We start from the raw sequence: 13,962 nt of genomic DNA, 5'->3' as shown, positions 1-13,962 counted from the left end.
GGCCTTGCGTTTTAGGCTATTGTCCTGCTGAAAGGTGGATTTGTCTCTGTGTCTGTTGGAAAGCAGACAACCAGGTTTTCCTTTAGGACTATGCCTGTGCTTAGCTCTATTCCCTTTCTTTTAATCCCAAATAAAACTCCCAAGTCCTTGCCGATGACAAACACATTCATTCATTTAGCAGACAATTGTATCACACCATCGTGCTATTAGACTTCTGATACCAACGCAGGGTGAAGGAGGGGCCACAAAATGTGAACCGCTAGCAAAAATGGTATAGAAAAGTATTTTTTATTTTGACAATCCAAATTGCAGTATTTTGAAAATACAAAATACATTGGATTGTAGTTCAGCCAAGTGTAAGTCAAATGACAAAATACTCTGAATTCAAATAAGTATTTCAAATACATTAACAGAAACTGTCCATCTTTGCCTGTGGTTTCAGGCTGCCAGCTACGCTACTCTCTACCTGACCTAGATATAGAATACATAGAAACCCCCTTATCTAAAGGAACACTATTAAAAAAGTCCCCCCTGTAATGGAATTGTACTGCCTGAATTGGTACTACTTTCTGTGGTAGAGTCAAAAAAGGTGCAAATGAATGTTACAGTATTAGCCCAAGCACGTTCCTGTTGTCAGACTATTTGCATAATACAAGAAAAGGAGTTAATGGTGGTATTGCAGGAAAATAAGTCCTGTGTGTATTCATCCCCCTCAGCCCACAGTGTCCTGGTGTGCCTGAGGTCAGAAATAGCCCAGTGGGTAACCAGTGTCCTGAAAAGACCCAAGATGGACACCATGGTCTGGTCTGTAGGGAGCCACTGATGTGTGTAACCAGGTGCCCCTGTGCTGGTTTAAACAGCAGTATGGGACTGGTGTGGGAGTGAGCACTACTTTGCTGCTGGCCTTGTCCTCACTGTCACTAATAGCCAACCATTCTCAAATTGTTTAATTCATATAAGGTTCAGTGCCATATAGGCTGCGTTTACACAGGCAGCTCAATCCCCCCAATTGGGCTGCCTGTGTAAACACAGCAATCATAGTTCATGGTATGTTCTTGATCTTTTGCAACATGAAGGTAAAATGAGTGAAAGAAGAAGAGCATCCAGAAAACAAGGATTATAACCAGCTACAGTGACTCTGAAACCACCAAAGACAACAGGCAGGTAGTGGAGAAACATCAGTAACATGACTCCTCCCCTTTTCACTGTTTAGAAGTCTGGGGTTAGTTTAACCACATTCCACAGCATGTTTCCACAACTTTGACTGTGTTGTGTAGGCTACTATTTATATTGGCCTATTTAGTGTCACATACTGGAACCAATAGCAGCCGGACCGAAACCAATGACCAACCAAAGATGATTATATATCTGCAAGCAACTACCCAAATGAAGTGAGACTGACTTGGCTTAGCTCTGATGTTAGTGTTTGATATTAGCCTCTCATATCCATTTGTGGAAGTGGAGAGGCGGGAAACTGTTTGTGTACTCAAGGTGGAGCGTCGTGGTGGCATTTCCTAGCAACTGTGACATTTCGTGGTTTGTCCTTCCATGTTTGAATTATCCAGAATTATCATGCATTTAGTTGTTGAATGAGAATGCAGGCAGTTTGAGCAAAGACACCAGTCACTTCTATGGTTTGAGTTTGCATTGGTTGAGAGTAGTCTACAGCAGTGTCTTTGCTCAAAAATAGACCGTTTCATTGTTGCCCTTGACAAACACACCTCATTCAACTAATTGAGGGCTTGATGATTAGTTGACAAGTTGAATCAGGTGTGCTTGTCCAGGGTTACAATACAAAAGTTCACCGTTGGGGATATTGGTAGGACCAGGGTTGAGAAACGCTGGTCAACATAAGCTACTGTAACAGATCAAGAGAACTGCTGCCCCCTGCAGACATGTTCTTGTATTGCATTAGCATCTGATAAATAATAATAATAATAATATATGCCATTTAGCAGACGCTTTTATCCAAAGCGACTTACAGTCATGTGTGCATACATTCTACGTATGGGTGGTCCCGGGAATCGAACCCACTACCCTGGCGTTACAAGCGCCATGCTCTACCAACTGAGCTACAGAAGGACGACTTATTTTACAAAAGTATACAGTAATGAATTTAAACAGTGTTATAAACATGCTTAATAGGAACATTACACAGTCACTGCTCTGTTGACCATTTCCCCCCCAATATCTCTGCATAACTTAACTATCAGACTGGACATGTATGTCAATGTGAAACCCATCTTTTCATAGACAAACACAGGTACCTTCTCTACTAGCAAAGTGATTGTCTTCTCAGGCACTTACGACGATTGAGCAAGAAAATAAAGCTACATTTAAACATTGCACATGTCTAGCTCCAATGTCAGACAAAATACCAAGCGTTCATATTCAAGTATAATTCAATAAGTACACATAATAATAGTAATACGATTCTCACACATGCAACTAGCTGCAGTGTTGGAGTGCTGGGGATGACACAAAGATTCCATGAGTTCCATGTGATTTCTGTAATAGCTTCAGCACACCCTAAACCTGCACCTCGCAGAAAGAACAATCAATTGACGACAATAGAATGAAACGGCAGTAAAACAGTGTGAAGCAACTCTGTTTAAAAAAAAAAGACCCAACTTTATATTTCTGACAGAGTTAAGATCAGACTAAATTATGGGTTTGAGATTTACCACACTGAACATGGATCCATATCTCTATGGATCAACGGTATTTCAGTCCGAGCCTGGTTATCTTTATCGGCAATGAATTTGACAATCGGTAACCTTTCATTGTAATCTATTATAAACCTATAACATTTTGGGAGTCTTATACTCAGTCAGAAAATTAAAAAGAGACATCAAATCCAGCCCAAGTTTGACATTCAAAATAAAACTGTAAACCACAACTTCACACATACATACTACAATTGTAAATAACATACAGGTAACTGCCAAAATAAAGAAAACACCAACATAAAGTGTCTTAATAGGGTGTTGTGCCACGAGGCAGAACAGCTTCAATAAACCTTGGCATAGATTCTCAAACTCTATTGGAGGGAAGCGACATCATTCTTCCACGAGAAATTCCATCATTTGATGTTTTGTTGATGATGGTGGAAAACACCGTCCCCGGTTGAGATCTGGGGACTGAGACGGCCATATGGTTTACATAGTTTTCATGCTCATCAAACCATTCAGTGACCACCCGTGCCCTGTTAATGGGGACATTGTCATCCTGTAGGGCCACAGCCATGGCAGACAGAATTTGTATACATGACCCTAAGCATGATGGGATGTGAATTGCTTAACCCAGGAACCACACCTGTGTGGAAGCACCTGCTTTTAATATACTTTGGATTCCTATTTTACTCAAGGGTTTCCATTATTTTGGCAGTTACCTGTGTCCACATCTGTTGTATACTAACAAATGAGTCTCATTTACATACATACTTTATGTGCGCTTAAACCCAGGTCTCACTCTCATCCTGTTTGGGAGGCTATTAAATAGGTGTGCTATCCAGCTACATGAGCAGGCCATCATTCCTCTTCTCTTCTATATTTGTGGGTGAACTTCCTACTTCTCTTCATCCCACCCTCCTCTTTCCTCACCCATCTGTGGGGGAACCTTTGCCGTGAGTGAGCGGAGAGAAGTGGAAGTATTGTCCCTTTAACTGCAGGTGTCACGGTGTATCCCTTCGCCCTCGGCGTGTTTCACATTGAAAGTGTTCCCCCTGCACGCGGGGTCAGTAGCGTCCCCGGCCCCCTCTGGACATGGTGAGGGGTAGTGAGACAGAGGAGAGAGAAGATACTTCCCAGTATAAGCTACGGGACAGGAAAAGCTGGTAGAGGATTACCACCGAGATAGCCTGGCATAGAATCACACCGATTGTCACAACCTACAAACAGACACAGAAACATCAGCACCAAAAACCTTCTGAATGAGTCAGTACTATATATATATATATATATATGAGTGTCATCCTCTCACCTTTTCTCTCTGATGCTCATTGAAAACCACAGAGAGTAAAACCAGCACAGGGTGGCACAGGAACCAGATAAAACAACCCTGAGAAACAAACTAGTGAGACTGGAATAACCAATATTATAATGCAATGTAGATGGCACTATAAACACATGGAAAGGGTTACCAGCTATTCTGTGTTGTATTTCTACTAGAGGTCGACCGATTATGATTTTTCAAAGCCGATACCGATTAAATCGGCAGACTTTTTAAATGTATTTATTTGTAATAATGACAATAACAATACTGAATTTATTTATGACTTATTTTAACTTAATATAATACATCAATAAAATCAATTTAGCCTCTAGTAAATAATGAAACATGTTCAATTTGGTTTAAATAATGCAAAAACAAAGTGTTGGAGAAGAAAGTAAAAGTGCAATATGTTCCATGTAAAATATGTGCCATGTAAAAAAGCCAACGTTTCAGTTCCTTGCTCAGAACATGAGAACATATGAAAGCTGGTCGTTCCTTTTAACATGAGTCTTCAATATTCCCAGGTAAGAAGTTTTAGGTTGTAGTTATTATAGGACTATTTCCTCTCTATACCATTTGTATTTCATTAACCTTTGACTATTGGATGTTCTTAAAGGCACTTTAGTATTGCCAGTGTAACAGGATAGCTTCCGTCCCTCTCCTCGCTCCTCCCTGGACTCGAACCAGCAACACAACGACAATTAGAGCGTGCTAACTAGCTAGCCATTTCACTTCGGTTACACAAGGCTCATCTCGGAAGTTGATAGGCTTGAAGTCATAAACAGCGCAATGCTTGACGCACAATATGACGCATATACTTGTATGCTTGTATGCTCAGTCAGATTATATGCAACGCAGGACACATATCATCAACCATGTGTAGTTAACTAGTGATTATGATTGATTGTTTTTTTATAAGATAAGTTTAATGCTAGCTAGCAACTTACCTTGGCTTACTGCATTTGCGTAACACTCCTTGTGGAGTGCAACGACAGAGAGGCAGGTCGTTATTGGGTTGGACTAGTTAACTGTAAGATTGCAAGATTGGCTCCCCCGAGCTGACAAGGTGAAAATCTGTCCTTCTGCCCCTGAACAAGGCAGTTAACCCACTGTTCCTAGGCCGTCATTAAAAATAAGAATGTGTTCTTAACTGACTTGCCTAGTTAAATAAAGATTAAATAAAGGTGTTTAAAAAAATATCTATATATATTTTTTTTTTTAATCGGCGCCCCAAAATACCGATTTCCGATTGTTATGAAAACTTGAAATCGGCCCTAATTAATCGGCCATTCTAATTAATCGGCTGACCTCAATTTCTACACCTACCTTGGCGAAGCTGAGGTAGAAGTCTCTCTTGAGGGCGCTCCTCTCTGTGCTGATGATGGTGTAGAGCACGGAGGCCAGCAGCAAGGCCAGGATGATACGTAGAGATATGAGTAACAGACCCGCTATGCTGCGCTGGGCGTGGTAGCTGTGGTGCTCCGTCTCCTCATACTGCTCCCACAGCAGTAGCACCCCCTAGTGGTCCGGCAGTGACATACAGGGAGTCAGTGGAAAGGTATTTAGGTCATTCGTATCGAATGCGTATTTATTGACTGATCCCAAAGGGGAAATTGAGAGTTAATAGGGGGTTTACAGTATTGGTCAGGATAGGGGGTTTACAGTATTGGTCAGGATAGGGGGTTTACAGTATTGGTCAGGATAGGGGGTTTACAGTATTGGTCAGGATAGGGGGTTTACAGTATTGGTCAGGATAGGGGGTTTACAGTATTGGTCAGGATAGGGGGTTTACAGTATTGGTCAGGATAGGGGTTTACGGTATTGGTCAGGATAGGGGGTTACGGTATTGGTCAGGATAGGGGGTTACGGTATTGGTCAGGATAGGGGGTTACAGTATTGGTCAGGATAGAGGGTTACAGTATTGGTCAGGATAGGGGGTTACAGTATTGGTCAGGATAGGGGGTATTGGTCAGGATAGGGGTTTACGGTATTGGTCAGGATAGGGGGTTTACGGTATTGGTCAGGATAGAGGGTTACAGTATTGGTCAGGATAGGGGGTTACGGTATTGGTCAGGATAGGGGTTTACAGTATTGGTCAGGATAGGGGTTTACAGTATTGGTCAGGATAGGGGTTTACAGTATTGGTCAGGATAGGGGTTACAGTATTGGTCGGGATAGGGGTTTACAGTATTGGTCGGGATAGGGGTTTACAGTATTGGTCGGGATAGGGGTTTACAGTATTGGTCAGGATAGGGGTTTACAGTATTGGTCAGGATAGAGGGTTACGGTATTGGTCAGGATAGGGGGTTACGGTATTGGTCAGGATAGAGGGTTACAGTATTGGTCAGGATAGGGGGTTACAGTATTGGTCAGGATAGAGGGTTACGGTATTGGTCAGGATAGAGGGTTACGGTATTGGTCAGGATAGGGGGTTACGGTATTGGTCAGGATAGAGGGTTACGGTATTGGTCAGGATAGGGGGTTACAGTATTGGTCAGGATAGGGGGTTACAGTATTGGTCAGGATAGGGGATGGTGTGAGCAAAGTAGAGGTTAGTGCGAGTAGTAGGCACTACTGTATCCATTGAGATGGAAGTTAATGTGAGGGTCAGGGCTTAGTATTTTGGGGTAAGGGATTAAAGGTCATGGATAGGCTGAGGCTCTGACCTGTGTGACGACCCCTCCCATAGCGAGGGCTTTGGAGGCGGGGGAAGAGTCCCACTGGAGAGGTCTGCTCTGGGGCTTCCTGTTCTTGCTCAGGGTCCAGCCCACACACAGACTCAGCAGCATGTACAGCATGGACACCTGGGATACCATGTCACAGACTGCAACATGGGAGAACAACAACAGGCAACAGTCAGCACAGTCACAAAGGAAGAACGAAAGACAATACGAAGAAAGAAGCAAGAGCGACAGAGTGAGAATACAAAACTCACACTCAGCCAAGCTGCCCATGATAGGAATGCCCACTCCATCCCTGGCATACCTGTGGAACGAGAGCGACAGGTGTGTGTTTTTATACAACAAGACTGATATTCATTTATCCAAATATCCTGAAATACAGGATAATCCTGTAATACAGTAACTGATGTAAACCTGAACAGGGCTGCTGAAAGGTGACTGTAATAATGACTGGGACTGAGTCTCACTCACCTGGCCAGGTGGATGTAGTTGAAGAGGGCAGAGATCCCCTGTAGGGCCAAGGCTGTGGAGAGCACCTTCAGCACCGTTTGCATGGGCCCACCCTTTCTCAGGGCCATCCACAGAGGCTGAATGTAGATACAGGATGCCACAAAGTAGGCCAGGATCAGCAGACAGTAGAAACTATACAGGCCTGGTAGGAGGGTGGGACAGGTGGGTAGGGAGGAGGGCAGGGGGCCAGGGGTAGGTAGGAGGGTGGGTTAGGGGGCAGTGATAGGAAGGAGGGTGGGTCAGGGGGAACGGGGAAGGTAGGAGGGTGGGGTAGGAAGGAGGGTGGTTCGGGGGCAGGGGTAGGTAGGAGGGTGGGTCAGGGGTAGGTAGGAGGGTGGGTCAGGGGTAGGAAGGAGGGTGGGTCAGGGGTAGGAAGGAGGGTGGGTCAGGGGTAGGAAGGAGGGTGGGTCAGGGGTAGGAAGGAGGGTGGGTCAGGGGGCAGGGGTAGGTAGGAGGGTGGGTCAGGGATAGGACGGTGGGTCGGGGGCAGGGAGGAGGGTGGGTTAGGGGGCAGGGAGGAGGGTGGGTTAGGGGGCAGGGAGGAGGGTGGGTTGGGGGGCAGGTTAGGGGGCAAGGAGGAGGGTGGGTTAGGGGGCGAGGAGGGTGGGTTAGGGGGCAGGGAGGAGGGAAGGTTAGAGGGGGCAGGAAAGAGGGTAGGTTAGGGGGCAGGGAGGGGGGCAGGGAGGGGGGCAGGGGGTCAAGGGAACAGGGGTAGGAAGGAGGGAGAGGGGGAAGGGGTAGGAAGGAGGGAGAGGGGGAAGGGGTAGGAAGGAAGGAGGGGGGTCAAGGGGACAGGGGTAGGAAGGAGGGAGAGGGGGGCAGGGGTAAGAACCATTCAGTCAAGCATTCAGTGCAGTCCTGTCTGGAGCCCTAGTCATATCTTACATTTAAAAGTATAAAATTGTGTGTTATGACTAGCAGACGCTTTCATCCAAAGCGATTTACAGTGCACCAAATGCATATATTAAAGTGTGTGCATGTACTGACCTGCCTCCTCAGCGCTGAAGTGTTCCAGGGGGTTGCCTGCCGAATCAGGGTTGAACAGCAGGATGGTGAAGGTCAGGTCCCCGTGGGCAGGGATGATGCCCCCCTCCCCACAGGTGTAGCGGTCTGCATACAGCGCCATCCAGGCCGTGGGGGAGTGAAGGTGGGGGATGCTCTGGTTGTGCTCCTCCTCACTCAGACGGACTGAGCAGAGAGAGGGAAACAACGTTAGGAGGGAGACAAGGCCTAGGCTTTCGCTCAGAGGGCTAATGTGGCCTTAAGTCATGCAGGCAACCAAGGTTTGATAACCAGTCGGTTACATATGGAGATGCAACATACTACAAGTACATTCAGAATATGTCCTGTAAATGATGGTATTTATGCCACTTAACCAAATGCCTCTTGTTTATGAATGCATGTTTACTTGAATGAATGCAAACAACAATACACGTGACAGTCACAGAGACACACTCACTGGAGAGCTGTGCCTTGGAGAGGCGGTCGTGGCAGCTGAGGTTGTCGATGTCAAAGCCGTCCTCCGTCTCCGGGAAGAGCAGCAGTCTGGACTCCTTCTCCATGGCCAGGGTAGCATTCTCCAGCCTGCACACCACCAGACCCCTACCCACTGGGGAAGAGACAGAGGGAGGGAGAGACAAGAGAGGGTGTGAGAGAAGAAGAGGTAGTGGAAGTAGTGGAGGAGAGAGAGAAAGAGGGAAGAGATCTGACAGGACACTAAGTCCACCTTTCAGAGGATTTGGTTTCATTTGAAACTACAGAATATACAGACCGTCTGTGATGAAGGAAGACGCTCTATTGATTCAATCACATTTGGCAACATGTTGTACTTGAGAACAGAATGACATTGCCGATGCTCATGGGTCTAATGTAAGACTGAACCAACCTATTATTAAGACACTGCATAGGCCTATGTGATTTGATCTTTGAACCCAATAACACCATGCACGAGATTAGCACTTTCCAGACTAAGAACACATGTTCTGTTGCTTCCGTATGTACATTAGCATTGCAATTATAGCCTAAATAAAACATCAAATAATAAAACGCATCACGTCATCTTGGTGCATGTGTATCCATCCACACAAGCCTTCCTCCAGAATTTGTCGCTAGCTTCAGACTGCTACACCTACCGTTGTACATGAATTTTGTGATGTACTGTCCATTCTGCTCTCTGGCTGCATCGCTCTTGAAAACTCCCGACACAGTTTTTCCAAATGTAGCTGGAATGCATAGTAAGAAGGCTGTAAATGTGAACATTAACGGATACATTGTCTCCTAAAAGCGACGTATCAAATTAGATATAAAGAAGGTGATTTATTGTACGACAACAATGAATGATCTCGTAAAAAATGGTGAGTTCCATCTGCACTGAAACATTTGATTGATTTAGGTTTCACCTAATCATAAGAGGACCTCTACCCACGTCAAAGCTGCAAGCCAATCAGAGAGCGATAAAAGGGTGGGCACTAAAACGGCCCAACTCAACGCAGGCCTCTGATACGTGTCAACATTGCCATAAAGCGACAAAAGACTGTCGCAAAAGTTGCACATTACATTTAGCTGATGTTGGTTTCTACTGTATCAACTGCTTCTGACATGAACTGGTGACAACACAAACATCTGAGTAATGTAATATAGCTGTTCGTTAACGTGTTGTCGATGTGCTTCGCTTTAGAATGGCCTCAATCATTTAAAATCAGTTCCTGCATATAGTTTATGAGATTATCTCTTGTTTACTCAACAATAAGACACACTCCAGCACAGGTAAGCTAGTTAGCTAGCTAAGGTAGGCATAATTTATGTCACTAGGCGAGCGCCTTTGGGCTTCAATGAAAACTGAAGATCCAGGAGAAGAGCTGTGAGGAGACATCAACAGGTTGTGCGAGGATGGACTTTGTCAAAACGGTCCTGGTGACTGGAGGGGCAGGTTTCATGTAAGTAACAGTTAGCAAATCATCATCATCATCATAAAGACAATCAGTAGTGTTCTGACAAAGACTTAAACTACAGAAAACAAGCAAGTTGAATCTACAATGTATGTCAAATATGAGATTTCATTGCATACTATACATGTTTAATCTGTAACTCTTTCCCAATACAGTGGGTCCCATTTTGTCTGCTCCCTAGTCAACAGGCACCCAGATTGGCGTATCATCAACTTTGACAATGTAAGTAGGAGCTAAATGTGCTTTCCTGTAACGACAGATTCAAGCCCTGTTCAAGCTGGGACCTCTTGTTCCCTTTGCCGCCAAGGTGTAACATAGACATGGAACACTGGTCACTTTAATAATGTTTACATTCTGTTTTACCCATTTCATATGTATATACTGTATTATAGTCTAGGTCTATCCTATTCAACTATTGCTGTACATCAACTATTCTAACCTACGTATTCTTCAGATATACTACATATTCTATCCATATACTGTCCATAATTACAGTAGTCCAGCTGTCCATATTTATACTCCGGACTCCGACATTGCTCGTCCTAATATTTCTATATTTCTTAATACCATTCTTCTACTTTTTTGGACTTGTGTGTATTGTTAGATATTACTGCACTGTTGGAGCTAGGAACACAAGCATTTAGTTAGATACTACTGCACTGTTGGAGCTAGGAACACAAGCATTTAGTTAGATACTACTGCACTGTTGGAGCTAGGAACACAAGCATTTAGTTAGATACTACTGCACTGTTGGAGCTAGGAACACAAGCATTTAGTTAGATACTACTGCACTGTTAGAGCTAGGAACACAAGCATTTAGTTAGATACTACTGCACTGTTGGAGCTAGGAACACAAGCATTTAGTTAGATACTACTGCACTGTTGGAGCTAGGAACACAAGCATTTAGTTAGATACTACTGCACTGTTGGAGCTAGGAACACAAGCATTTAGTTAGATACTACTGCACTGTTGGAGCTAGGAACACAAGCATTTAGTTATACTACTGCACTGTTGGAGCTAGGAACACAAGCATTTAGTTAGATACTACTGCACTGTTGGAGCTAGGAACACAAGCATTTAGTTAGATACTACTGCACTGTTGGAGCTAGGAACACAAGCATTTAGTTAGATACTACTGCACTGTTGGAGCTAGGAACACAAGCATTTAGTTAGATACTACTGCACTGTTGGAGCGAGGAACACAAGCATTTCACTACACCTGCAATAACATCTGCAAAATATGTGTATGTGACCAATAAGATTTGATTTGATTTGACAACACATTTCACTGCACATATCCGGTGTATGTGTGGAAAAAAACGATGTGAAGCTTATTTCCCATACAGCCTAACTACCACATTATGTGACTGTAGAATTCCAAGTTGTCATTTCCTGTGAGTGACTGTGTAACGTTTCCTGGTCCCGTACAGCTGGACTACTGTTCCAATCTCAGGAACCTGGAGTCTGTAGAGGAGAATGAGAACTACACCTTTATCAGGGTGAGAGAACTGCTGTTAAGTCCTGCTGTTATGTAACATCACTGTATATGGAGTGCCAGTGTCACGAGACAGGGATGTCCTCTCTCCCCTCCTGTTTGCACTGGCAATTGAACCTCTTGCAGAAATAATTAGACAGGACTCAAATGTAACAGGTATCCGTATTGATAAACATGAATATATACTAATTTGCCAACGATCTTCTGATATACCTGACTAATATTTTAATCTCAATGTCTCCCTTGTTCAAAATATTTTCTGAATACTCAAAAATCTCAGGATATTTTTTATTTTACCTTTATTTAACCAGGCAAGTCAGTTAAGAACAAATTCTTATTTTCAATGACGGCCTAGGAACAGTGGGTTAATTGCCTGTTCAGGGGCAGAACGACAGATTAGTACCTTGTCAGCTCGGGGGTTTGAACTTGCAACCTTCCGGTTCCTAGTCCAACTCTCTAACCACTAGGCTACCCTGCCGCCCCATATGAAATTAACATTGAAAAAAAAACTGAAATAATGGCAATTAGGAAAGTAATAACTCATGAACTACAGCAATCCTTTGTGGACCATAAAAAATATGAAATACTTAGGATACTTAATAAGTGACAACAAATATATAAAGTTATTAACTTTATCCCATTACTCAACAACATGAAAGCATATCTAATTAAATGGAACAATCTCACCATAAATCTTACAGTTAGATTAACCTCTTTGGAATGTCATGGCTCCCAAAGTTTTTATATTTTACTGAACAAAAATAGGAACGCAACATGCAACAATTTCAAAGAGTTTGCTGAGTTAAAGTTCATGTAAGGAAATCAGTCAATTGAAATGAATTCATTAGACCCGACTCTATGGATTTCACATGACTGGGAGTACAGATATGAATCTGTTGGTCACAGATGCCTTAGGGGTGTGGATCAAAAAAACAGTTAGTATCTGGTGTGACCACCATTTGCCTCATGCAGCATGACACATCTTCACAAATAGTTGATTTTGGCCTGGTATCACATCTGACTGTGATTTGGGAGTCCCATAGGATGGCACATTGTACATAAGAATTTGTTCCTAACTGACTTAGTTAAATAAAGGTACAAATAAAATCAAAATGATCATACAGAAATATGAGGTGATGGCGGCGGATGAATGGCATAATGGGCCTCAAGATCTTGTCATGGTATCTCTGTGCATTAAAATTTCCATTAATAAAATGCTATTGTGTTCGTTGTTCGGAGTTTATGCCCATACCATAACCCCACCGCCACCCATGGAACACTGTTCACAACGTTGACATCAGCAAACCACTCACCCATACGACTCCATACATGTGGTCAGCAGTTGAGGCCAGTTGGACGTACTGACAAATTCTCTAAAACAACATTGGAGGCGGCTTACGGTAGAGAAATGAACATTCAATTATCTGGCAACAGCTCTGGTGGACATTCACGTAGTCAGCCTGCCAATTGCACTCTCCCTCAACATCTGTGGAATTGTGTTGTGTGACAAAACTGCACAATTTAGAGTGGCCTTTAATTGTCTCCAGCACAAGGTGCACCTATGTAATGCCATGCTGTTTGATCAGCTTCTTTATATGTCACACATGTCAGGTGGATTATCTTGGCAAAGGAGAAATGCTCACTAACAGGGATGTAAACAAATGTGTGCACAACATTCGAGAGAAATAAGCTTTTTGTGGGTATGGAAAATTTCTCTTATCTTTTATTTCAGCTCATGGAACATGGGACCAACATTTTACATACATATATTTTTGTTCTGTGTATTTTCAGTTATATACCAATTAACCCACCAAAGACATTATTTACAAATGTATACTCTGCCATAACAGACTTCATATGGGCAATTACCACTGAATAAAAATGATAGTTTAACATCTTCCTAAGTCTGAGGGTGTTTTTTTAACTTTCCAGATTTGGAATGGTATCAACTCGCCACCCAAGGCTTTTACTTGCAACATGTTGTTAAACACAGTAAAGAGGAACAATGGGTACATATTGAAGATGCACATGCTCTTCCCCAGAATTTTCTTTAAGTGTCTGTTTTCAAAGGATGGAGCTAAGAACATGAACAACTTCATAGTTAACAACACTGTAACATGGAAGAAAATGAAACGTATTCTACAAGAACCAATTTCACTCCCTCTGGAACAATCCTTGGATAGCTTTTCAGAGTTCACTGATAAATTGGCCCACATGGAAAATTGAAGGCATAGAAACCATAAATTACACAGGAATAGGAAATACAATTATTTCCTTGACAGAATTAAAAATACATTTTGGACAGACCAATGTAGACAATTTCAAATAAATGCA

The 13,962-nt window shown here is 43.1% G+C and overlaps 2 protein-coding genes across 2 annotated transcripts in view; one reads left to right on the top strand and one right to left on the bottom strand.

The window, feature by feature from the left end:
* Positions 1-269: 269 nt before the first annotated feature.
* Positions 270-9,558, bottom strand: LOC118372387 (integral membrane protein GPR180-like). The gene is made up of 9 exons (XM_052499554.1): positions 9,317-9,558; positions 8,644-8,793; positions 8,172-8,372; positions 7,146-7,326; positions 6,929-6,978; positions 6,660-6,817; positions 5,320-5,511; positions 3,982-4,059; positions 270-3,889 (listed from the first exon to the last, which is right to left on the bottom strand). The coding sequence occupies exons 1-9, from the start codon at positions 9,453-9,455 to the stop codon at positions 3,737-3,739; spliced, it is 1,302 nt and encodes a 433-aa protein (XP_052355514.1). The 5' UTR covers positions 9,456-9,558; the 3' UTR covers positions 270-3,736.
* Positions 9,559-9,718: 160 nt separating this feature from the next.
* The window catches only part of LOC118372386 (dTDP-D-glucose 4,6-dehydratase-like), a 29,154-nt gene continuing 24,910 nt past the window's right edge, over positions 9,719-13,962 (top strand). Inside the window, exons 1-3 of the mRNA XM_035758250.2 lie at positions 9,719-10,120; positions 10,288-10,354; positions 11,564-11,632. Of these exons, the coding sequence (XP_035614143.1) occupies positions 10,074-10,120; positions 10,288-10,354; positions 11,564-11,632 (183 nt within the window). The 5' untranslated portion in view covers positions 9,719-10,073. The remainder of the gene's footprint in view (positions 10,121-10,287; positions 10,355-11,563; positions 11,633-13,962) is intronic.

This window comes from Oncorhynchus keta, chromosome 37 (genome assembly GCF_023373465.1).
Source record: "Oncorhynchus keta strain PuntledgeMale-10-30-2019 chromosome 37, Oket_V2, whole genome shotgun sequence".
NCBI lineage: Eukaryota > Metazoa > Chordata > Actinopteri > Salmoniformes > Salmonidae > Oncorhynchus > Oncorhynchus keta.
Note: the sequence above shows the minus strand (reverse complement) of the source record. Positions and strands in the feature narration are given on the sequence as shown.